Here is a 24,638-nt window from a genome sequence, read left to right as displayed (position 1 = left end):
TGGCATTACCTTCACATACCAAGAATGCATTAGTCTCCTTCATCATTTGACTTCTTAATAAGTCTATGCCCAAAATAATTTAGGCAGCTTTTTAAAAATCCATTACAGTTGGATCGTAGATTATAAAAGACAGTTTACTTACTCACACCTGACTATACTTGGAAAACTTGAAAAACAATTTGATTAGGATGACAAAATAGAGATTTTCTTCTTTGGGTTTGCTGACCTTTGGGTTTCAAGTTTTGGACTTGTTCACGTACATGTACATGTTTAAACCAGAAACATTTCTTTGGTTCAGCTCAGTGGTAGATGTTTTCAGGACAGGGTCACATGGAATATTTACAAGCCAGGGCCAGAGAAAGACCAGGAAGTGTGATGCTTTGTGAAGTATAAGGGCTTTGTCCTTCTCTGATATAACTATAACTATGACCATCATTGATACTGAGGCAAAATCATTTATGTTTGCTTGTGTGTGTGTGTGTGTGTGTGTGTGTGTGTACTATAATCAGACTTCCTTTGACTGTATCTAATAATTGAATTATGTTTTCTGATGATCATTGGTTATGTTTTAAGGCCAATAAAGAAGAAGTTTGAGAGCTGGCAAGATTGCTCAGTGGGTATAACACTTACCACACAATGTGAGGAGCTTGGTTCTAGCCCTAGCACTGACATGAATACCAGGGACAGTGGTATACATCTGTAATCGCAGCCCGTGAGGTGGAGACGAGAGATCTTTCAGGTCAGCTGTCTAGTTAGGCTAGATGAATCTACAAGTTACGGTTCAAGTAGAGACCTGCTTCAATATATAAAGTGGAGAGCAATAGAAAAAAAATTCCCAACATCAAATTCTGGCCTCCACATATTACATGTAACATATATATACACATTCATACTCAAAAAATAAGGATTTTAAATTAGCAAATTTTGTTCAGAAAGTGGAAAAGAGGTAAAATACATCAAAGACTCACTGGTTGTCTAATTACCCAAGAACATACATACATCTTAAAAAAGGTAAACCTGAAAGACCAGTGCCAAAGGGGTGAAACTGTTCAGAAGACCAGCAGAAGGACCAGACAGACACTTGTGCAAGCCTGAAGTCTGACCTCAGTCCCTGGAACCCAAGGTGGGAAGGAGAGAAATGACTTTATAGTTGTTCTCTGATTTCCACATGCATTCTTGGTGTGCACACTCATATACATACAGAATAATATTTTGTTTAAAAAGAAAGCCTTCAGAAGAATATCAGATAAAAAGTACAGTCTTAGACCAAGCATCACATTGTAACGATAACTAGGAAATGAAACCTTGTAATGTCTTTCCCTCTCAAGTCTTGATCAGTAGGTCACTGCGGTCAGCTAAATGACAAACTGCTGACCTTTGCTTAAGCCGTATCATGTCTGTCTTCTGAGTCATTAACATGCTGTTTTCTTTTTCTTAAAGAGAGAGATTCAGAAACTCTATGAAAACAAGTCCTTTCTTTTCTTGGGTTGTGGCTGGACGGTGGACGACACCACTTTCCAGGCCCTGTTCCTAGAGGCTGTCAAGCATAAATCTGACCTGGAACATTTCATGTTGGTTCGGAGAGGAGACGTAGATGAATTCAAGAAGCTTCGAGAAAACATGCTGGACAAGGGGATTAAGGTCATCTCCTATGGAAATGACTATGCTGACCTTCCAGAGTATTTCAAGCGACTGACATGTGAGATCTCCACAAGAGGCAGATCAGGTAAGGAAAGGCCAACAACCTTTTTTTTTTTTTTTTTTTTTTTTTGATGAATAAAACCACTACCAAGATGGGGAATGTGTAGGGTATGATCAGTTTGGGAAGGGGTGAAAGTGCCATTTGATAATTCGGAAAGAAAAACACGTAAGGATTCTTATCTTCAGGTCAACTTTCCTCAGCAGGTAGAAGCAGTTGGATCTAAGCATAATCTCAGCACTTAAAAGTCTTTAAGGCTGGAGGATCAAAATGTCAAGGCCAGGCTGGGCACCGTAGAACAATCCCAGCTTGGCGGAGGGGGCGGGGTGGGTATAGTCATTCTGACTCAACCCAATTCTAAAGAAATGTTCTTGTTATATACTGTTGTTGTTAAAGAACCTGGTTTTGTTGGGTTGGTGGGGGAGTTGAGTAGGAGGATTTTTTCTTGTTTGTTTTGTTTAATACAGGGACTCAGGATGTAGCTTTGTTGGCCTAGAACTTGGCTGTGTAGACCAAGCTGTGCTCATGGATCTACCTGCCTCTGCCTCCTGAGTGCAGGCTTTGAAATCACTGTGTAGTCCAGGTTGGCCTCAAGCTTTGAATCCTCCTGTCTCAACTGTATAATTATAGTGATTATAAACACGTACCCACTATGCCTCACCTGCTTCAAGGTTTTTTATATATAACTTATTTTATGGTCATTGGTGTTTTGCCTACACGTATGTCTGTGTGAAGGTATCAAAAGTCCTGGAACTGGACTTTACAGACAGGTGTGAGCTGCTATGTGGGTGCTAGGAATTGAATCCAGGTCCTCTGAAGAGCAACCAGTGCTCTTAACTGCTGAGCCACCTCTCCAGCCCTGCTTTAAACATCTAGTGAATGTTTTTATTATCACTTTGAACATTTCTTACACAACACATTAAAATACAGGTAACGTAGTATGTAATGTCCTTAAATCTAGTGCCAGATTTCTCTTCTGAATCAGATGACTCCAAGTAGAATCCTAATGTAGTAAAAATTTCGCTTTGATCCCTGTAATCCCAGAATTTAGGAGGCTGAAACAGGTTTGTTGAGAATTCTGGGCTACACATAGGAAATTTGTAGTTTAGTTAAAACACTGTCACTGTAAAGACTTCATGTACTTTTCCCACTTCTCTCCAAAATAAAAAAGCAACACTTCAAGCTTGTCTCGTTCATGGAATCATCTGCTGTCTTTTTCTTGAAGACAATCTTTCTGGTGTCCCTCAGCAGAACAGACCCTTAGGCAGATATTTGCAGCATTGACTTAGGTTGAATTTTTCTGTGGCATAAGCTCTGATTATTTTAAACTAGGGACACACACTCAAGCTCTACACAGTTGATCCACACTGAGATCCTCTACAGGAAAAAGTACCATAGGAAAACAAAATCTGGACAACAGAACCTTCTGTTGCACTCAGTTTTAGGTTGACATACTGAATGTTGTGGAATAGTACAGAGAGTTACTGCTATCAGGTCTCCAGAGTGGCTTTCCACAGCTGCCAGTCAAGCCTTTCGATTTTTAAATCAAGGGTTTTCCATATGGCCATTGGGGCTAAAGCTTATTTGTTATTTAATAAGTAACTTATTTGTTATTTAATAAGTAACCGATTAAACCAGTAATCAACTTAACCAAGTAACTGATTTCTGATTTAACCAGTACTTTTTTTTTTTCAGTTATGAACAAAGCTTAGTCTTGTGTACCTTTTTAAAAAAACAAAAACACAAGGTTTTATTCTATGCTCTATATTTTTATGAAAATAGCTCTGTAGCTCAGGTTGGACCTGAACTCATGATCTTACATCCTCACTCTCCTAAGACCTGAGTTTATAGACATTCATCGCCATGCCTTGCTTTGCATTTATTAGTACATACATACTGACCACATGAAATACAGCTAGAGAAATGGAAATATGTAATTTTTAGTTCACATTAGCTATATGTGTGAACCTGTTGTGAATAGAGTTAGCAGCCATGTTTTATCTATGGAAAAGGTTTTAGGGGCTGGAGAGACAACTCATTTGGTAAAAGCATTAAATGCTCTGGAGGACCTGTATTCAAATCCCAGCAACCGTATGGTGGTTCACAACTGTCTATAACTCCAGTTCCAGGAATTCTGACACCTTCTTCTGGCCTTCCTCAGGCACCAGCCATGCACATGGTGCAGAAACATATATGCAAGCAAAATATTCATATATGTAAAAAAATTAAAGAATTGAAACACGGGTTTTTTTTTTTTTTTTCTTTTTTTTTTTTCTTTTACAAGCAGTCTTGCTAGATGTCCAACTACCAGGAAGGCTAGAGCTTTAGAGGATCTGGAACTGTGGCCTAACATGGCAACAGAGTGAGATCCATTCAAACAAAAACCAACTTTAGTGCAATAAGGAGCCTCCTGTTCCTGTTTTATATGATAGTCTGAGGGTTACTCTTAACCTCATCTTGTGTCATTCATTCCTAAATGTCTTTTTAGTTATATGCTGTGCCCTGGGCTCCCCTTAGTTCTCATTTCTGCCATTAATAGTTTTGCTTTCCCAGGGGCTGCCAAGATAGCTATGGGTAAAGGTGTTTACTGCCAAGTTTGACGACCTGAATTCTATTCCTGCAATCCACATAGTAGAGAAAACAAACACCCAAAAGTTGTCCTGATTTTAGCACGTATGTATTGATGTTTTATGAAAAAGTTTCACCTTCTTTATCTAATACCTATACCAATATTCTGTTTTAGCAGGGATGGCAAGAGAAGGCCAGCTAAATGGTTCATCTGCAGCACATGGTGAAATAAGAGGTATACCATTTCCTATTCTATCAGTCACAGAAAAATTTCCTCAAACTTTTAGACTGTAGGAAACCATACTTTGCCTCTCTTGACTTGAGATTCTCTGAATCTGCTTTCCCAAGAGTTAGGGCTGAGTGGCACCTGCAGCTTCAGATGTGTGGACTTGCTTTGGAACTTCATTGTCTTTTGTTTCTCCATAGGCTGTAGTACTTGAGCAAGCTGGAGAAATCACCGTTAGACCATGCTGTGGGGCCTTCCTGTGGATGTGTTAACAAGCAAACTTGCAAAAACTCAGCACAGCTCCCAGGAAGTACCAATACCCAGAAGTTGAAGCTTGGGGTAGAATAGGTGTGGCAGTGTTGCACCTTCCCTTCATGCTGGCTGTTTCTCCATACTCTGCTGCCTGGTCCAGTTTAATACCCAATGACATCAGGACCCAATGCAGCTCCTACCTACCCCAAGGCTGTGACAGGCTCATCAACACAGCAGACCAATGTGATGACTCCTGACTATGGCTGCAGCTCTGCAGGACTTGAGGAGCAAGAAGTCATGGCGTCAGTGGGCTCTTGTTGCAGTTTTGTACTCTACTTGGTTTTTCAATTGAGCTTATGGCTTTTTTAAAACATGACTCGAAGCTCTAGTTTTCTAGATCTTTTACAGTGTACAGTATTTTACATATCTGAGCTGTATTAAAGCTTGTTCATTTACATGCCAGGGCTCTGGCTCTACTTTGAAGAGTTACTTGCATTTTATCTTCATCTTTCTCAGGACAAGCACTTACCCGATTCCTCAGAGCATTGTTAGTTCCTATCATGCCCTTGTCAAAAAGAAACCCAAGAACTATAGCGAGTATGAGTTAGCATTTTAATTTTAAATCCCATATGAAATAATATAAACCTAAGAGGCAATTTCTTTATGAAATTTATTTTCTTATATAAATTACATATTTCTCTGGGCAGACAGCCTTCACCTTGTTGCACTAGTAGCACATCTGTAATACCAAACTACAGGACAAGTCTTAACAAGAGGTTTGTGTTCTTCAATGTAGCACTTGTCTACCAGGCACTGTAGAAGAGAATGAGGAAAAGCCAGAACCTGCTCAGAAGGCTAAGGGTTGGGCTGGGTGGGGTATGGGACAACAATAACCCCTCTAACAACTGGTTTTCTCCCAGGAAGGTAAACATGCAAAGCTTCCATGTGAATTTGGGAGCAGGGACAGGTTGGAAGGCAACTCTGCTCCCTTTTGTTTCTGAGAGAAGTGGGCACTCGCCTTTCACTCATTTGTAACAAGGCCTAACTGATGCTTTGGGGCAACAATCGGGTGTGGAGTTCATCACCAGATTTATAATTAGCAGCAATTAAGAATGGGCCATCATCACTGCCACGGTGAGGTGGCTGTCATCCTGGCACCAGGGACCCAAAAGCTGTAGTCTAGATAGGTGCCATTAAGATCCAGAGCTGGCTCCAGAAGTAACCCATTAGAGCTGGGACCTCACACTGCTCCTTATTTTACCATGGCTCTACCATCACACTAGTTAGCAACACTCCAGCTGTTGGGTTTTCCAACTATTGGTCAAAGCTATGATATGGAATCTGTAGGCAGAGTGAAGGGGATGCCTGAGTAGGAAGAGGGAGGGTCACTGGGCAGTGATTGTAACATGATTAGGCCCTCCTTGCAGAAGGAGGTAGGGTTGAACAAAGGGTTGGGTTAGAAGGAGCAGCAAGTCTCAAAGCTCCCCCACTCTGCCTTTGTACTACACTGAAGACAAGTTGCTCACATACTCTAAAGCACATTCTTGATATAGGAATAGGGACTTGGGCAAGCGGCAATTTGGTATTAGGCAGGAGCCACATTAAGCCTTCATGAGGGCAGCTACCACAGCCTTGGCATTGAGACTGCGCAGGTCACAGTAGGTCTGGCCAGTACCCACAAAGACGATGGGTTTGCTCGTGATGTATGTCATAGAAATAGCAGCTCCCACCTGAAGAAGAGAAAAAAGATGGCCAATCAACTCAAGCCCAGGGTCACTCAACGCCTCCGTTTCCTTTAAAGCCAGCCAGTCCTCTTTCCCAGCCTTACTATCCACTCATCCACTTTTACCTTGTCATCAATGGTGTCAAATTTGGTAAGAACAATGCCATCAATGAGCCGAGGTGTCTGGGCCATAGAATGGTCAGCCAAGGCTCTGTTGAACTTGACCTAAAAAGTTGAAAAGGTAACATAAACAACCCATCTAATTTGCCAGAGTTTAAGTTGTAAAGGAAACTGGGCCCAAACCCTCACCAGTTGATCCACAGCTTCATTGCCTACTAAGGCCTCCCCCACAAACAGCACCAAGTCAGGTGTATTGACAGTAATAAGTTTGGCCAGGGCAGTCATCAGAGGGGCGTTGTCTTGCATGCGGCCAGCAGTGTCCACCAGCACCACATCAAAGCCTTGGTTACGTGCTAGAGAGAGAAAAACAGTCAACTGCGAGCATGTAACTCTCACTCATACTCACTACCAACTTCTCAAGATTTCCTACCCTGGTTATGTGAAAAGTCACCCAACTGTCACTCATGCTCACTGCCAGCTTCCTAAGATGTCCAAGTGTGGCTTTACTTGAGAAGCCTACTCTGTTTAGTTACCCAGACTCTGGATTTGGTTGCAAGGTAATATAAGGAAAAACCTGTCCTATTCTTGGCCACCACCAAAACCATTCAGGGAAAGGACAGAAGTAGCAAAAATATCATTCAGGTCTACAGTCAGGATACACTAGCTTTAACTACACACATTACCAACCCCAAACCACCCATACAAGTAATTTATAATGACTTCTCTAGTAACCATATAGTAAGTTTGTAACAGCCTAAGTCTGTGTAAATTCCCAGGGACAAGGACTCCACACGCCCCCTTGGTCCACACACTACTGTACCAAAGGCAATGGCTTCCATGGCAATGCCAGCAGCATCCTTGCCATAGCCTTTTTCAAACAACTGCACCATCGTTCGGCCACCATGCTTCTCCGGGGGATGGAGGGCAGTCAGGCGCCGGGTGTGTGTACGAAGCTGCTCAACAGCCCCAGCCCGAAATGTATCACAGGCAGCAATGAGGACACTAAAGCCATTCTCTAAAAGCCAGAAGGAAATCTGCGAAAAAGTTAAAGACAACTGTCACACAGGACCAAGACTCCAAAGCACAGGGTGGAAAAGCAGGCTGTGGAACTGAGCTGACCTTGGCAAGATTAGTAGACTTCCCCACTCCATTGACACCACAGAAGGTAACAACATAAGGGCGCTGGCGACGTTGGGCATCCATGATATCCCGGAGCATGTCTACTCGACGCTGTGGCTGCAGGATCTGCACCAGAGACTCCTGTAGAGCCTGCTTGACTGTTGAAGTCACAGCTTAAACGGGAGATGGAGGGATTCAGTCATAAAATCAAATATACTTGATACCCAACATTTTTCTGATCTACTGAAATTAAGACCATACTAAGTTTTTTCCCAGAATTCAGATCACACTGTTCTATTACTTTATTATCTCAATTAACTGTCCTGTTAAATCCTAAAGGCTATTCTGTCATAGAGGTTTAGAAATTAAAGATATTTGCCAAAAGGCACATACCCACGCTGTCTGATTCTGTCACCTCTGAAATGCATGAGCACTTTGTGACTGACTTGTGGAGATACTTACTGCTAAATGTCCCCATCACTTTCCCTTCTAACTTGTTGGCAACAGATTCACAGAGTTGGACAGCAATGTCAGCAGCCACATTCTTAGCTGAGAAGAGAGGGGGACAGCTGTGAGTTCTGTGTTAACAATGATCAGATCTCAAAAGCACAGCTTAGAAAATGGTTCTATTCCTAATGAACTATGCCACTTAAGTCAACCCAGTCCTCCAAACTCACCAATGAGATGATCACGCATCTTGTCTAGCACAGATTCCATGTCTTCTCGACTCAAGCTCTTGGAACCCACCAGACCCTTCAGCATCCCAAACATGCCACCCAGAGTTCCCTTGGTAGCACTACAATTATAGAAGATCACAAATATGCATAAGGCCAGCAGGCAGGAGGTATGGATCATCAATCCTGCATCCACACCACCTCCCACCTGAAAGCCTTCTACCTAGGTTTGGTATTTTGAGTGGCCCCTTCATCATCTGAGCTGCTGCAATCCAGATCTTGAAGCTGCCCCCCAGGCCCAGTTCCTCGAATCTGGAGAACATGGGCAAAGAAAAGAGATATGATCAAGAACACTAACAGCTGAGGGAAAGAGCCCAGGATATATACCCTGTCAACATTGAGACATTGGAGAAACTCCAAATATAGTTCACTCCTCTCCCAAATCCAAATAACCCTCCAACGGTTTCCTTCCCAATTTCTGACCAATGGTGACCTTCACTCTGACCTGTATGCATCTTACCAAGTTGATATCTTCAGAAAGGGCTGCCTCTGGAGTTCCGTTGGTGGTGGGAGTACTGTAATCCAAGACTTCCTTGTTAGCACAGCCACCCAGTTCCCACACCCGGGGTGCTTTTTTGCCCTTCTCCTTTGGAATATCTGACTTTGTAGATTTACTGCAAAGGATCACATGAGAAAAAGTTACAGGAGAAAAGTAGAAAAGAGTTCTCTGGTCCCCACCACAGCTGAGTAGCAGTCATCAGACTGGTTAATGCTGCCCACCTGGATTTGTCCAGACCCTTCCCATGTTTCTGAATGAACTCCTCTCTCTTCCTACGTATCAGCTCCTCTTTGGAAAGTTCTCCATTCTCAGGTCCCACTGGGAGACCCAACTTTTCTGCTGGGGCTGTTTTGCTGGTAGCCAAAGGGCCATCAGAACCTGTTAAGGGAAACATTACTGGAGGGGGAAAAAAAAACCCCACAAATTCCCAACCACCTAAGTAGTGACTACAGTCCTTCCAAATCCGTAAGAGCAAACTTGAACCACACTTTGGGGACTCCAATGCCATAAGGGGATGACAGGATGGTGAGCATGAAGTTAAAGGAAGCCAGCAATGTCAAAAGGAGTCCCACAGACCTCCATAGCACTGTCCTAACACCTTAATGCCCTAGCACATTCAGGAAGCTCAAACACACCTTCCTTTTTGGCCCCCTTTTTTTTGTTGTTTTTTGCTTTTTCCTTGGTCTTTTCCCCCCGTGTTTCAATCATGGACCTCACAGGTTTCTTAGCTTTTTCAGAATCTTCAAATTTCTTCATGGTAGTGGGAGCACGGATCTTACTGCTCTCCTCTGCCTCACTGAAGAGAAAAGAGACTGGTTGGTCTTTCTACCCATGTAAGAGGAAGAACTCTGACTTCAGAAAAAGGTCCCACATAGCAAAAGAACAATCAGAAACAAGCTACAAAACGTGACTGGTTTGAACCCATATTAATATTGATGAGCCACCTACAGGCAGGGCACTCTTAAATCATGAAAATTTTCCCTTTGAAGATGGAAAGCCTCTCACCGAAGAAGCCGCAGGAAGTCATTTTGGAAATCAAAAGTGCCATTCAATAGACTTAAAGCACTCTGTTGTTGGATCTCTGTGCGGTACTTATCCCGGAACAGCCGGTGCACATCGTCTATCAATTTGTCTACATAGGTCAGTGTGAGGATCTTCTGAAAGCCAACCTGTTGACAGAAGGAAATGGGGCCAATAGATCTCCTTACATGCCACCCAGAATGGAAAGAAGCCAACTCAACCCAGGCCTCCGGAGATAGGTTTCCTGTCCTGAAAGAGAACCAAACTTCCCACCTTACCCAGAAGCTGCTTTCTCCCCTCTACGTTCCTAATTTTTTTTTTCTTTATCACATACACAATACCCACAATTAATTGGCTTGATCGACTGGGATTCTATTGAGAACATAACTTGTCTAACATACCCCCACTTACCACAAACACCAACTCAAACTGGTTGTCCAGTTTATACTTGAGTGTGAGGGCCTCATGAGTGAAAGAGTTGTTACCTCCCCGTTCCTGGAAAAAGAGAGTTTCAGCATTCAAAGCTATCCACAGCTTCGGGTTATCCACAGCAAAACCAGATGTTGAACTATGTTTGGGAAATAACCAGATACTATCCTGGCCTCAACAAGGGACTACTGAGACATTTCTCTCTAGCATCCCGCCAGAAAAAGAAAAAGACAGACAGACAGACACCAAGTAGGGACAGGGGATAAAGCGGGGAGAGGAGACACGACACGTGAGAGCCAGAAAGTAAACAGTCATATATAAACAATCAGATCTTCTAGCAGCTGTGAACCATTTAGTGTTCCTGAAAGGTGCTCTCACATCCACAGTCCCACCCAACCTCAAAAGAACAGAAAACCAAGCTGCCCGGATGAGTAGAGAGACAGCTCAAGTCCATTAGGACGCCAGATCATGGCTAGAGCCCCGGAAACGGGAGGGGGGGGGGACGTCGCAAAGTTTCGGGATCCTGTGATCCAGGCAAGGAAGTCGGTCCTGGGTGGCCGGTAAGGGACCAATCTAAGGAGGTCAGGACGGAAAACGCGGAGTGATTACTGGAAGGGGGACCACAGTCTGGGTCTAAGGGACGGGAGCCCGGAGTTCTGCCCCGCGGGGGTGGTACCTGCAGCAGCACGGAACGAATCAACGCGTTCACGGGCCCCGTGCACGAGTCGCTCACGCCCTGGAAACACCAGAGCACAAGCCCGCCCTTCGAGAAGATGGTGAAGAAGTCAAGCATGACGGAAGCGGGAGAAGACTTGGGGCCGAGACCGGCGCCGGGAACTCGGGCCGCGTCCGCCGCCGCTTCCTGCTGCGCCAAGCGCGGGACACGTCACACCAGCAGCCCCCGGAAACCGGTTCAGCCGCACTTCCGCTACGAGCTGCCGGCGTCCCGCCCCTTCCCCCCACCCCGCTCAGGACGCGCGGGATGACGTAAGCAAGACTAGCCAATAGCAGGCATGGATGGGACTCCCGAGGCGCTCGCTCCCTATAGCGCGGAGGGGGTGGAGCCTGAAGAGCACTGCCGGCTAATCCCTGTGGCGCGGACCGATGACTGGGGGGACGGAGTGAGCAGCAGGCACCCCAAGCCGAAGGAAGCCGGGCTCTGTGAAGCCATGATTCGCAGACTGCTGCGTCTTGGCTTGGGCGCAGGCCTCCCAAACCGGGGGCTACGCACACGCAGAGGAGGCTTTACTCTGGGTAAAGCTGAGGGCAGCAGCAGAGAGAATCTTACAGTGGTTCTGGGGAGCCCCAAACCTCCATATAGGTGACCTTCAAGGTTCAACCCCCTACCTCGTGCTGGCGGGACAGCGAGTTAGATGGGGAAAGCGGTAGGCTTGCCTTCTAAAGGGTAAAGAGCCAAGGCAAGTGTATGGATCTCAAGGAGGCGCTTCCCAGTGGACACCGCCATATAAATGGAAGCTTGGTGGGGGCGACGAATAAGGATAAGAGACCATATAGAGGTGCTCGGCTTGAGAAGGCTGTGCAGTATGAAGTACACTAGCGACTCGTGCTCCCTGGGTCTGGGATACCTGAGTGGAGGTAACTGTGCAGTTGAGTGAGAATGGGGCCCAGGAGAAAGAGAGGTCTGCAAGAGCTAAATAATGTGAGTCGCACCTAGCTTGACGGAGGGTGGGGGGTGGATAAAAAGTGGAATTTTAGGAAGTTGAATCTGTCAGTGCTAGAGGAGATGCATGGTCATTGAGACTGGTGGGACAAAGACCAAACAGCAAAGTTGCAATCATACTGCTGCGTATGAGAAAGGATGACGTTGGAGATGTGCCAACGCAGATGTCTGTTTCAGCCCACCTTTTCCTGCGCCCATCCTCCAACCCCCAACCACGTAGGAGACAACATAAAGTCCATCTAACTGTAACGATGTTCTGCAGACTGGGATGCAACGGTGTTTGACTTTAAGAAGAAGATTGAGTCCATCGTGCCTGGAAAACAGTGGGAAATGCTGTATGACACCAGCCACCTGCCCCCAGAACGGTCGGATGTGGTCATCATAGGAGGTGGGATTCTTGGTCTGTCTGTGGCCTACTGGCTGAAGAAGCTGGAGAGTAGACGAGGTGCCATCCGGGTGCTGGTGGTGGAACAAGACCACACGGTGAGGACAGGGAGTAGGGTAGTCAGCTTACTGAGCACACACAGCCTGTAGAAGTCCAAAGGGGGCAGGGACTGTGCTTTGGACTTTAGAGCTTAATAAATAGGTCCAGGTTCTTCCTCCCTCAAAAAAGCCCCTTGGCAATAACATCGTTTTGTTGGGGGAGGGGAAGAGGCTTTCTTGCGGTCATTTAATCTCTTTGGAGACAGGGTCTCAATATATAGCTGAAACTGGCCCTGAACTCAGCATCTTCAATTCTCAGCCTCCCAAGTGCTGGGATTATACATGTGACTTTTGCTTATAAAAGCAGATTCTACCGTGATTGTACCTCCATGTCCGAAGGTCTGTCCAAGACAGCTTGTCCTCTGGCTACTTACTTATTCACGCAAACAGCTGCCTCTGCCTTCGTTTGGGCCGCACTATTTATGAAGTCTTGCTTGTTCTTGTTTGCTGTTGGCAGTTAGGTGCAAATTTCATGTTTGTCTTTATTATATCCTTCCAGTCCTGTAAATTACTTGTTGAAGGTTAACTTCTAACCCTTGGGCTTCCTGGCCTTTACTATTGTGTCCCAATATGTCCAGCCCTATGAAGACAATTGACCTCTGCTCAGCTGGTCTGCCATTGATGATTTAAAACACTGTATCTTCGAGCTGTGGGTTAACTTCTCTATACAGATTTACCCATACTTGCTCCTTGAGAAATGATTCCCCAGCCAGGCAGTGGTGGCGCACGCCTTTAATCCCAGCACTTGGGAGACAGAGGCAGGCGGATTTCTGAGTTCGAGGCCAGCCTGGGTCTACAGAGTGAGTTCCAGGACAGCCAGGGCTACACAGAGAAACCCTGTCTCAAAAAAAAAAAAAAAAAAAAAAAAAAAACAAAACAAGAGAGAGAGAGAGAGAGAGAAATAATTCCCCTTTGCATTTAGATGTATAACTGACAGCTTCCATTGCAGGATTCCATTACATATGACACCGTAACAGTCTACCTCAGTTTTTCTTTTCACAGTATTCACGGGCTTCCTCCACAGGGCCTTCTGTGGGCGGGATTTGGCAGCAGTTTTCCATGCCTGAGAATGTCCAACTCTCACGCTTTTCAATCGACTTTCTACGGAACATCAATGTATGTACAGTAAGATTTGAAGGCTGGGGTGGGAGCCCCTTCTTTAGCCTAAAGATCAGTAGCCTAGCTAGCAAGGGGAACCAAAGAAAATTGTGTGTTGGAGGCAACAAGGCTTTGGGATTCTTGACTGTCTTCCAGTGTTGGTGCCTAGAGAAGGGTGTGCCAGCCTCTTTGGAGAGCAGCTCTTTTTCTCTGCACACAGGAGCACCTGGCTGTGGTAGATGCCCCTCCTGTGGAACTTCAGTTCAACCCCTCAGGCTGTCTCTTGTTAGCTTCAGAAAAGGATGCCGCCACCTTGGAAAACAATGTGAAAATGCAAAGGTGGGTGCCCAGCACTGCCCCGAGCCCCTGCCTGGCTTCCTATACCAAGTTAGGAATGGGGAAACTGAAGGTAATGTCATGGCACTCTCCTCGTCGGTAGCTTCTATCAGGAAAAATGGGCCTATTCAGACTTTCAAGGCCCCATGAGGAGGGCTGTAACCCAGTTGTGAGTGGACACTTACCAGATCATAGACCCATGTAAGATACTTCCCAAGCCTAACAAACCAGAATCTCTAGAGAACGGCCAGGGGACTGGGCTTCTAACAGGAATCCTAACTTAGGGATCAGCAAACCATATAAAGGGCCAGACAGTAACTATTTTAGGTTTTGCTTGTCATTTTATCTCTGTTTCAACTTTTCTACTCTGCCATTATAGCACAAAAGTAGCCACAGACGAAAAATAGAAGTAATTGAGTGTGATCCATAAATAAAGTGGGCAGCAGGCTGGTCTTAGCATGTCCAGCTTCACATCCATTAAGGGTTGGGCATTGTGATGATATGGTGTGCACAGGCTCTCTTCCGACACGCTGTGAATCTCACTAGCGAAACCAGATAAATGTTTTCGAATGCTAATTTAATTAATTTAATCAGAACATCCCATTTTACACGTGGCAAGATCTAGTAAAGCTGGCATTGAGCCTCAGTTTAAACTGCACACTGGCTCACAGGAGTGTTTCTTGGTACTTTCGTTCCCTGGCCGGTAAGTGTTTTAGAGGAGACACTCATTCTGAAGGACAGGGCAGTGCTAGGCAGCAGAGAAGAAAGTGTCGCAGGAGGCAGTGGAACGTGGCTCCCTACCGTCTTGTGACAGGAGACAGAGTAGGTGGGGGCAGGAAGTCGAGTGTACCCAAGGGAGACAGGAGTAGAGAAAACAAAGAGCAAGCCTTCACATCCAGCAGTCACGAGAAATGGGGCCATCTGGGGCAGAGCTATGAGTGAGCTGGACTTCCTCTCCTGGAGCCGGGGTCCACGTTTCTCCTCTCAGAATACTCTCCCTAACATCTTAACTGAGATGCACACATCTCTCTTAGGCAGGAAGGAGCCAAAGTCTGTCTGATGTCTCCTGAGCAGCTGCAGAACAAGTTTCCCTGGATAAACGTAGAAGGAGTGGCTCTGGCATCTTATGGTGAGGCTCACCTGCAGAGCACACGGCCTTCTTTCCCTGAAGATGGGGATTGAAGGGCTCCTTGGGTTGGAAGTCTCAGTGCACCATGTCCACACTGAAGGAGGACACCTTCCTCCTGAGCAACAGGGCCTGCCCCAAACCATGCTCCTCCTCTGGCCTTCGGCATGACTGAACTCGGGTAGAGTTGGTCATGACGACCGTCCCTGCTTCTAAAGCCTTAAAGAAGTGTATGGGGTGTACAGTGGGAAAAGGAGGGTCCCAGTGCCTTATGAGTTTTCTTTTCCTTACTTCAGGGTTGGAGGATGAAGGTTGGTTTGATGCCTGGTCTTTGCTCCAGGGTCTTCGTCGAAAGGTCCAGTCAATGGGAGTCTTTTTCTGCCAGGGAGAGGTGACACGTGAGTCCAAAGTCTCGTTCCCTCTGCTAATGTCTTACACCCAGGACAAGGCCTAGCCCAGGCTGTGCCTTTCTTCTCACAGGCTCATACAGGGTTAGTGTGAGAGGCCATCTTCTGCTAAGCAGTTCAGCTTTCTCGTCACTACACTGCCCTGTTCCTGGGTAGACAAGTTTATTTTGGTCTCTTAATGTCTGTTGAGTGTCCATGGGAAAGCACTCACCCTTCCCATTTTTTTTTTCTTGAAAAAGCAGTATTGGTTGTAGAGCCAGGAATGTGGCTGTTGGAGTGCTTGCCTAGCATGTATGAAACCCTAAGACCCATACCTAGGTTATGTCCCCATAAACTGGACACAGTGCTGCACGCCTGTAACCCCAGAACTCCGCAGGTACAGGCAGGAAAATAAGTTCAGGGTCATCCTCCACTACATAGGAGGTCTGAGACTAGTCTGTGATACATGAGACCCTTTCTCAAAAGAAACCAGCATGACCCCCTGTTTCCCTCAAGGGCTGTGTGTGTGTGTGTGTGTGTGTGTGTTTATTACTGTTCTATTGCTTGACAAGATCCCATGACCAAGGCAACTCTTACAAAAGAAAGAATTTAATTAGGGGATGCTTGGAGCTTCAGAAGATTGGTCCATCATCACGATCATCTTGGTAGGGAGTGTGATGACAGGCAGAAACTGTGCTGGAGAAGTAGCTATGAGCTATACCCTGATCCACAGGCAGCAGGCAGAGAGACGCAGACAGACACTGGGCCTAGTATGGGCTTTAAAAACTCAAAACCTATTCCCAGTGACACACCTCCTCCAACAAGGACACACCTCCTGATCCTTCCCAAACAGTTCACCAGCTGGGGACTAAGCATACAAATATGAGCCTACAGGGCCATTCTCATTCAAACCACCATCTGTGTGGTTTTGTTTATTTTTATGTCTAATGTTTATCCAGGGAAACTTGTTCTGTAGCTGCTCAGGAGACATCAGACAGACTTTGGCTCCTTCCTGCCTAAGAGAAATGTGTGCATCTCAATTTATGTGTTAGGGAGAAACATGGCTCCCGACTCCAGGAGAGGAAGTCCAGTCACTCATAGCTCTGCTCTGCCCCAAATGGCCCATCAACACTAGAGCTAGAACCCAGGGTCTCATGCATGCCAGGTGTGTGCTCGACCCCTGAGCTAACCCTTCCTGAAGGGCTTATTTTTTCATTTCTCTCCTGCAGGTTTCATCACATCATCTAACCAAATGGAGACCCCAACTGGGGAACAGGTGGTCTTGAGAAGGATCAACACCATCCATGTAAGTCCCAGGTTGCAGCTGCTCCTCACTAGAGTGGAGGGCAAGAAGGGTGATCATCTACTCAGATGTCAGTCTTCTACTGCTTCTCAGTACTGATCAAGTTAGACTCCAGGGGAAATAAACCTGCCAGGATCCATTATGTGCTCTTATCCCCCTCACACACAGCCCGGCTTCCTTCCTCTCACCCTCTGGTGCCTACAGGTGAAAATGGACAAGAGCCTGGAGTACCAGCCAGTGGAATGTGCTGTAGTGATCAATGCCGCAGGAGCCTGGTCTGGGAAAATTGCAGAGCTGGCTGGTATTGGGAAGGGACTTCCTGGCACCCTCCAGGGCACCAAGCTACCTGTGGAGCCAAGGAAAAGGTAGCTACCCTCAAGACAGCGAAGGACAAAAAAGAAATGTTACGAAAGTTTAGGATGTATTTGTGTGTGAACCTGTGTGGTCTGGGCAGAGGGTTGGTGAGTGTTATTCCTGCGATGTCATAAGTCTCCTGATCATGACAGGTATGTGCACTTATGGCACTGCCCACAGGGACCGGGTCTGGAGACACCGTTGGTTGCAGACATCGGTGGAGTCTATTTCCGACGGGAAGGATTGGGCAACAACTACCTAGGTGGCTGTAGCCCTACTGAGGTAAATTTGGTTTCGAGGAGACATAAACAAGATGCCATTAAAGAGACAAGCCATTGGGGAGGGACAGGGAGGCTTTGCTGTCATTGGTATTAGAATTGGAATCCACTGAAGGGATTGATTATAGGAATCAGATCTTGGCTTGTCCTCATATTCCAAGCAATACAGAAACCTTGCTTCTACCTCTTACTTAGGAGGAAGAACCAGACCCAACAAATCTGGAAGTGGACCATGACTTCTTCCAGAACAAAGTGTGGCCCCATTTGGTCCAGAGGGTGCCATCTTTTAAGACTTTGGAGGTAACTAAAGGGGAATAATTGTTTCTGTTAGGATTTGGCTATCGAACAGCCCATCTTAGTGCCTGTGACCTGTTGTGTTCCCGCCAACTAACAACTGCGAAGGAACCTGTTGGATCTGTCCGTCACATGACCCTGTAGGGGCTGATCCTGAGCAGGGCTGAGTGCGGGCTGAGCCTGTCTGTGGCTACCAAGAACCTGAGCGTCTTTTGCACCCGCAGGTACAGAGTGCCTGGGCTGGCTATTATGACTACAACACTTTTGACCAGAATGGCGTGGTGGGCCCCCACCCACTAGTTGTCAACATGTACTTTGCTACGGGCTTCAGTGGTCGTGGACTCCAGCATGCGCCTGGCATCGGGCGTGCTGTGGCAGAAGTGATGCTAGAGGGCGACTTTAAGACCATCGACATGAGCCCCTTCCTCTTCAACCGCTTTCACTTAGGAGAGAAGTTAGAGGAGTACAGCATCCTCTGAGCGAGAACCTCTTCTCTGGGCCTCGCCAGCCCAGGCATCATCCTGTCTCACGTTGGCTTTGGTCTCTGCCCGAGTCTCCCCGGGACTGTGCCAGGGGTGCATCCCCTTCCTCACCATCCTTTACACCAGGCTTCGTCCCCAGTGTCTCTGGAATGGAGTAAGCATAGGCACAGAGACCCAGGCCAATGGAAAGTGATGAAGTAAGACCCTAGGTCTGATTATAGCCTAGGCTAATTCACTCCCCAAACAGTTCAGCTGGCATCCCAGGCATGGTGCCCAGGACTGGCCTCCTTCCTGGTGCTGATGCAGAGAAATCTGACCAGAGCTAAGGCACAGAGCATTTTAGGATAGCCTGGCCCAAATTTATTGACTTGTCTATTAACCTATTTTTTAATCAACATATGTATGTGATTAACCCCCTCCCTCTGGCCTTATGTTCTTCCTACTTTTCTTCTCATGGTAGAAGCTTTTGAAGTATTGTGCCATTAAAAAGGCAGCTCCAGGGACTGGAGAGATGGTTAAGAGCACTGGCTGCTCTCCCAAAGGTTCTGAGTTCAATTCCTAGCAACCACATGGAAGCTCACAACCAACCATCTGTAATGGGATCTGATACCCGCTTCTAGTCTGTCCAAAGACAGCGACAGTGTACTCACATACATAAAATAAATAATTTTTTTTTTTTTTTTTTTTAAAAAGGGCAGCCTTGTCCTCTTGGGCATGTTTCTTAGATCCTCTGTGGGATGCATCTTGTTTGCAAGCTAGTATCCTCTGTTACCTGAGCTCTAAAGAAATGGGACCATTCATCTAGTTAACTTCTATAAAAGACCCAGCTTCTCGCTACCAACATTCAGTCTATAGCAGGATTCAAAGTGGCTTTCTAAGTGGATCATGGAGCTTTGGGGGGATAAGAAGATATGAAGCCAGGATCTGAAGAACCATGCTGAGAATCTTGGATTTCATCTCAGCAGAAACCCAGAAGACTTTTAAATATGGAAGCAACATGATCAGGTTTTCCTTTTTAATATCTCCCTCTGGCTAGGGGTTTAGCCCAGTGGTAGAGTGCTTTCTTAGCATGTGGACGGCCCTGGGTTTGGTCCTCAGCACCAGGACTAACACAGCAGAGGATCTGGGGGAAGTCACTGGTTCCCTTGTAGACAACAGAGTCAGTTAGCAAAGCAGGAAGCAGGCTCTAGACAAAGGCTGTTTCAGTTTACTTAGCAGAAAACAGTCACGGCGGGAAGCACATGGAGCAACGTGACCATGGCAACATGAAATGGAGGCACTATTACCCAGCTTTCTGGCTAAACAGCCAGATGGGTACCATGCTTTTTACCAAAATGCCAGAGGGAAGAACAGCACAATGAGTGGTCTGGTGTGAGACAAACTGAAAGGAAAGTGCCTGTGGGAGGTGTGATGGGTGACTGGACTAACTGGGTGGGCAGTCTGAGTGTAGACAGGTGACAGAACAGCATCAGCAAAGGAGAGCTGATGTTAAAGTATTAGGAACAACACAGAAAAGCCAGTAATACGGAATCATGAAGACCAAGAAGTAGGCACCAGAATGAAATGTCACATGCCAGCTGGGCTCAGCACCTAACAGGTCAATGGTGACCAGGGACTGCAATCTAAGGCACAGATAGAGAAGTTACAGAAGAGAGTGAACTAGAGTAGAGCCTCCTGGGAAAATGGCTCCTTCATCAGAAGTCCTGTGGAGTGAATAAAAAGTAAAAGAGGTAGACACCATATAGGGGAGGGGACAGAAGAGGAGATGGGCCAGCTGGGAGAATGAAGCCTGAGTGTGGTCTGAAGAGAGCCAGGAACGAGGCAGTAAGCAAAAGAAAAGTCCTCAGAAGGTAGTGCTGAAACAGTAGAAGGGTCTTGTCAGGAACAGAGTGGACAGGCCGTAGGCTAAAGAGATAGGTCAGAGAATTGCTTAGCCCTGGATTATAGCGGTACCCTGTAGCAGAATTTTGACAGAACCTTTGCATCTGCCATGAATCCGTAATGATGGCATGTAAGCTTTGAAGTAGCCTTTTGTCAGTGATTGTTATCTGCTATCTGTATGGGGTTATTCCTTTGAAGGTTTCCCAGAGCTTTTGCATATCATAGTCGGGAGATAGGGCTGGCAAACCAGGACATCGCTCATGGCTGAGAATTGCTTAGGCAATAGTTCTTTCAAGAGAGTCCCTAAATCAGATAAGAAGTTTCAGCATGTGGAAATTGACTTGCTAAAGGTGCCTTTTATGTAACAATAAAGGGAACTTCAAGGCAGCTGTTGGGGTCAATCCCACAGAGACTTCCCCCTGCTGCTAAGAAGCCTGAATTCATCCTGTAGTGGCTCTTTTCGATTGATCAGTCCATGTAACCCATCAACACAGTGTCCCATTGCGACTTCACCACAGCATCAGTCTAAGGCTTCAAAGAAATAGATGTTATAATCATCAATGCTTAAGGAACCCTCTACTTCTTAGGGCTTTAATCTTGTCTCATAGGAAAGCCTTTATAGGCATGTGATTGCATCTGCATCACCCTTTCAACTATGTGAGGGGCTGGGCCAAGCCCTCATCTTTACCCTGAAAGCCAGCAACCCCACACCTTGTCTTGTACTCTGAGTGCCTATGTAAGCATTCCTGTTGAACCCTGGAAATCCTTCCTGGCCCCAGGGACTTTATACTGCAATGAGAGTTAGGGCAAAGGGATTTGTGGGTAGAGCAGATGAAAAAAGGCTTTCCTCGGGCAAGCAAGATGGCTCAAAATGCCATTTAGGCCTGACAACTTGGTTTCAATCCCCAGAACCCAAGGTAAAATGCATGCTATGGTTGCATATATGTGCAGTCCCAGGGTTTAATATGTCAGGAAAAGTAGAGACAGAATTGCCAGGAACCTCAAGAGCCAGCCAGCCTGGAGTATATAAGGGTGGTGGAAACGAGATATCCTACCCCAACAAGGTGGAAGGAGAGAACCAGCTCCCAAAAGCTGCCCTCTTGACCTATACACATGCAATAATAATGTTTAAAATCCTCACTTTGTGTATGTATTCTGGGGGAAGGGAGGGGGCCAGATGACTAGGGAGTCCTTCCTTCAAGGTGGCATGAGCCATGCACCCGTGACCCACTGGATATGGGTGCTGGGAATCAATTCAGGTCCTCTGGGTGAGCAGCAGATGGACTTAACCACTCCAGCCTCAATTTCTTGGCCAGGTAGAGTGGCCCAAGCCTATAATCCCAGAATTTAGAGGCAGGAAGATCAAAAAAGTTCAGTCATTTTAATTACAAGTTTGATGCTAGCCTAGGCTATTGGAGACCCTATCTTTACAAAAAAGAAGGAGAAGGAGGAGGAGAAAGAAGAAAAGAAAATTGAAAAAAAAAGAGAGAGAGAAAATGGAAAAAGCTTTCCTAACAGGATGCAGAACTGAGCCTGGCTGGAAGAGGGGGCAGTTTTCACAAGCACAGCTGGGCAGAGGCGGAAGGGAGAGCAGAAATGTCCGCCAAGGAGCTATCCACTAAGCCTGAGCAACTGCTGGGTGTCCAGCTGCTGGGGGTAGGGGTGGGTGTGAGACAGCTCTATCCCTGAAGCTTTTGTCCCTGATGGAAAAAAATGATTTAGTCTTAAGCCATCCTTGAGTGACCATGGCCCAGGAATAGAGATTTAGGTTACCCCAAACTGCATGTTCCAATGCGGACGTAGCTTCGCAAAGTTTTAAATTTTTTACAGAACAAAGTCATAAATCAAGCCAAGTTTGTAATACATTGGTGGGTACATGGCAGAAGCGGTTACAGCAAGATGGGGGAAGCTTTTGCTATAGGACTCAGGTGCTATCTGATGATAGCTTTGGGGTTGGGCAGCTAAGGGTTTGCTCAAGGAATGGCTGGCTGTCCATGGGGCTTTAGAGCTAGCTGAGCTAAGGTGAGCCTCTAGCCAGGCAATATTCTAATCTCTCCATCTCACTGCAGTTCCAGTCAGTAAATCAGTCTTTGCAGACACAGTTGCTTTCCAGGAATTCTTATGAATATTCATCTCTCACGACACCAGCCACCAGAGAATGCAATTTTGATGAGTAAACCTAGAAAGATCCTGCATGAACAGCCCCACACAGCACCAAATGCCTCCCTCAGAACAAGTTATAGTTTTGGCTGGGTGGAGAGAAAAAGAGATCAGAGGGACTAATAAGGCCTTACGCCAGCCCATTAATACTCTGCCACCTGCAGCATTCATTCCATGTGAGTGTTTTTAGGTTGATATTTTAATATCACTTGGAAAGCTGAGTGTTGTATTATTCCCTTGGCGTTTTCACAAAGCTCACAGAAAGAACTCTAGGAAGTTGGGGGAAGAGGACTGTATTTCACCAGGACTTGCCAACATTTTGCCCAGCCACCCTTTTTTTTTGCAATTATTTTGTGGTACCATCAGAAATGCAATTGAAATCCCTGCCCTGAGGGCAAGCACAGATTTTGGCCAGACAGATTTTGGCCCAGCCTATGGGCAGCAACATTCATAGGACCCACCTCCCAAAGGTACCGACCTCCCAGGGGCTGGCCGGGCATCTTTGACCATTTAACCTACTTTACTTGGGGCAGGGGAAGGGAAAGCCTCATTTTCCCCTACCGTGCGAAAGAAGGTAAGATCTGCGGCTCCCCTTTCTGGAGTTTTCTCCTCATCTCCTTGCCCTCACACAGGACAAACTGGGGCTCAGGGCTTCACGGTGACCTTAGGGAGCTCTGGTGTCCGGGTTCAGCCGCGGGTCGTGGCCAGGCAGCCGGGAATCCTGAGCGACAGGGACCGGCGAGCGCCCCCTAGGGTCCGGCCAGTGGGCGTGGGCCGGAGAGTGGCTGGTGCGGGCGGGCGTCACCGTGACCGAGGAGCTTCCGGGAGTCGGGGCCCGGGCACTTTCCGGAGGAGCCTGCAGCCCGCAGCGTGGGACCGCGCAGGTGAGCGGGCGGCGGGGACGTGGGGACGCGGGGCGGTGGGTGGACGGGCCCTGCAGAGTCATCCCTTTCCCCGGGACACACGCTCCCCTGCCCCGCCCCTTCCAATCCGGGGTCCAGCACACCCCGAAAGCCGCCACCTTTCTGTGGCACCGATGCCAGCGCGGAGCTGTTAGTCCGGCTGGGCTTCATTCAAGCAGCCGGGCCACGTAGTGGCTCTCCCTGGCTCCCTGCAGTCTCTGCCCTGGTCATAAGCTGGCCCCTCTGGGCTTGACTCTGTGGCCGTGTTCTACAAGAATGTCACTTTATTTAAAGTTAAGAACCCACTGGGCGTTGCTATTATGGTCATTTAAGGGGCATCCACCAGGGATTACTACTGCGCCGAGTACCAGAGGGACCAGGGGAGTAGGAATAATTCGGTCTTTAGGTCCACTGGGTGACAGGTAAACTAGAAACCCGAGAAGTTCAACTAGAGAAGGAAGTAGGGAGTTCTCCATCAGACAGACCTACCCAAGGGATGACTCAGAGGGAGCCTTTCTTGCTTTGTTTTCAGACTTTAAGAAACAATATACAACCAACATACAGAAAAGTGCACAGATGAGTCCCACCAAACCACTTTTCACAGGCTTTCTTGTGTAACCTGCATCCAGATCAGTAAGTCTATGTCTGCCGCTTGACCTGACCTTGACGGATAACGTTCTGTCAAAAAGGCGGATTGTGATTGTTTATCCATTTTACTTGAACAGAACCTGAGGGATATGGTTGTTTTTTCAGCTTTGGCCTGTTTTGAGTAGTATGACTTTTGTGCCTTTGCTCAGCTTGAGAGTGTGCAGCAGCTTTCCAAAAGAGTTGTGCTTGGGGTCAGAGCAAAGGCCCGGTGGTTAAGAGCACTGGCTGCTGCTTCAGAGGACCCTGGTTCAGTCTCCTCACCCACATCTTTAACTCTGGTTCCAGACGATCCAATGCCCTCTCTGGCCTCTACAGGCACAGGCATGAAAGTGATACATAGACATTCACACAGGCAAAACATCCATACACATAAATGAACGTTTTTTTTTTTTTTTTAAGTTAAAAATAAAAGTTGTGCTTGCTGGCTAGCTACCGCAGCAGACACCTGTGGTCTCAGCACTCTGGTGGAGGTGAGAAGAGGTAAGTTCAGGGCCAGCCTGGGCTATTAGACCCTATCTCAGAACAAAGCAAGCAAGCAAACAGAAGTTATGACAGTCACCGCCAGCGATGTGCGAGCTCCCACTCTTCCAAGTTCTTATTAAGCTCTAGCCAGTGTCCTCCTCTCTGGAGCTGTTCTTGCTGACTGCACAGCCTTGAAGCCCCGAGGTTTCAATTTGCATTTTTTCTGAGGCCTCAGAAACGGAGCATCTTTTGGTCTGTTGGTCATTTGAATATCCTTTCTGTGAAATGACTGTTCAGGTCTACCCTCCGTCCATGTCTCTTAGCAGTTTATAGAGTTCGTGAACTTCTCGGGATTTGCAGCAGTTGTTAGATACG

The 24,638-nt window shown here is 46.7% G+C and overlaps 3 protein-coding genes across 14 annotated transcripts in view; 2 read left to right on the top strand and 1 right to left on the bottom strand.

The window, feature by feature from the left end:
• The window catches only part of Fam118b (family with sequence similarity 118 member B), a 48,177-nt gene extending 42,977 nt beyond the window's left edge, over positions 1 to 5,200 (top strand). For 3 of the 4 annotated variants that reach the window (XM_076924621.1, XM_076924623.1, XM_076924622.1), the window contains exons 6-8: positions 1,441 to 1,726; positions 4,443 to 4,502; positions 4,694 to 5,200. In XM_076924621.1, the coding sequence (XP_076780736.1) occupies positions 1,441 to 1,726; positions 4,443 to 4,502; positions 4,694 to 4,707 (360 nt within the window). In that variant the 3' untranslated portion in view covers positions 4,708 to 5,200. The remainder of the gene's footprint in view (positions 1 to 1,440; positions 1,727 to 4,442; positions 4,503 to 4,693) is intronic. The other variant, XM_076924624.1, reaches the window with a different exon arrangement.
• Positions 5,201 to 5,401: 201 nt separating this feature from the next.
• Positions 5,402 to 11,355, bottom strand: Srpra (SRP receptor subunit alpha). The gene is made up of 14 exons (XM_076924610.1): positions 11,066 to 11,355; positions 10,372 to 10,455; positions 9,946 to 10,109; positions 9,576 to 9,736; positions 9,162 to 9,318; positions 8,902 to 9,055; positions 8,605 to 8,693; positions 8,385 to 8,503; positions 8,170 to 8,256; positions 7,708 to 7,880; positions 7,409 to 7,622; positions 6,778 to 6,941; positions 6,595 to 6,693; positions 5,402 to 6,475 (listed from the first exon to the last, which is right to left on the bottom strand). Exons 1-14 carry the CDS (start codon positions 11,180 to 11,182, stop codon positions 6,347 to 6,349), a joined length of 1,911 nt encoding a protein of 636 aa, XP_076780725.1. The 5' UTR covers positions 11,183 to 11,355; the 3' UTR covers positions 5,402 to 6,346.
• A 99-nt stretch (positions 11,356 to 11,454) lies between these two features.
• On the top strand, positions 11,455 to 20,534 carry Foxred1 (FAD dependent oxidoreductase domain containing 1). Of its 9 annotated transcripts, none has more exons than XM_076924611.1 (11): positions 11,458 to 11,643; positions 12,333 to 12,553; positions 13,541 to 13,669; positions 13,808 to 13,990; positions 15,026 to 15,116; positions 15,410 to 15,511; positions 16,729 to 16,805; positions 17,007 to 17,167; positions 17,309 to 17,438; positions 17,630 to 17,734; positions 17,953 to 20,534. In XM_076924611.1, exons 1-11 carry the CDS (start codon positions 11,559 to 11,561, stop codon positions 18,205 to 18,207), a joined length of 1,539 nt encoding a protein of 512 aa, XP_076780726.1. In that variant the 5' UTR covers positions 11,458 to 11,558; the 3' UTR covers positions 18,208 to 20,534. The 9 variants fall into 9 exon arrangements, with proteins under 9 accessions (XP_076780731.1, XP_076780726.1, XP_076780727.1 ...); XM_076924612.1 differs by having other exon boundaries at positions 11,459 to 11,643; positions 13,556 to 13,669; XM_076924613.1 differs by having other exon boundaries at positions 11,460 to 11,643; positions 13,872 to 13,990; positions 15,022 to 15,116.
• The last annotated feature ends 4,104 nt before the right edge of the window (positions 20,535 to 24,638 follow it).

Source organism: Arvicanthis niloticus, chromosome 26 (genome assembly GCF_011762505.2).
Source record: "Arvicanthis niloticus isolate mArvNil1 chromosome 26, mArvNil1.pat.X, whole genome shotgun sequence".
Taxonomy (NCBI): Eukaryota; Metazoa; Chordata; class Mammalia; order Rodentia; family Muridae; genus Arvicanthis; species Arvicanthis niloticus.
This window is presented reverse-complemented; position numbering and strand designations above follow the sequence as displayed.

What these genes read in the sequence shown, in the direction of transcription:
- Foxred1 (XM_076924615.1), top strand. Translation starts at nt 11,859, where the DNA reads ATGGAAGCTTGGTGGGGGCGACGAATAAGGATAAGAGACCATATAGAG. An exon ending in CTGCCAGGGAGAGGTGACAC is followed by an intron (nt 15,512 to 16,728) that starts GTGAGTCCAAAG and finishes TCTCTCCTGCAG; the next exon opens with GTTTCATCACATCATCTAAC. An exon ending in CCTGTGGAGCCAAGGAAAAG is followed by an intron (nt 17,168 to 17,308) that starts GTAGCTACCCTC and finishes TGATCATGACAG; the next exon opens with GTATGTGCACTTATGGCACT.
- Srpra (XM_076924610.1), bottom strand. Translation starts at nt 11,182, where the DNA reads ATGCTTGACTTCTTCACCATCTTCTCGAAGGGCGGGCTTGTGCTCTGG. An exon ending in AGTTTGAGTTGGTGTTTGTG is followed by an intron (nt 10,110 to 10,371) that starts GTAAGTGGGGGT and finishes TTCTGTCAACAG; the next exon opens with GTTGGCTTTCAGAAGATCCT. An exon ending in ACTCAAAATACCAAACCTAG is followed by an intron (nt 8,504 to 8,604) that starts GTAGAAGGCTTT and finishes CTATAATTGTAG; the next exon opens with TGCTACCAAGGGAACTCTGG.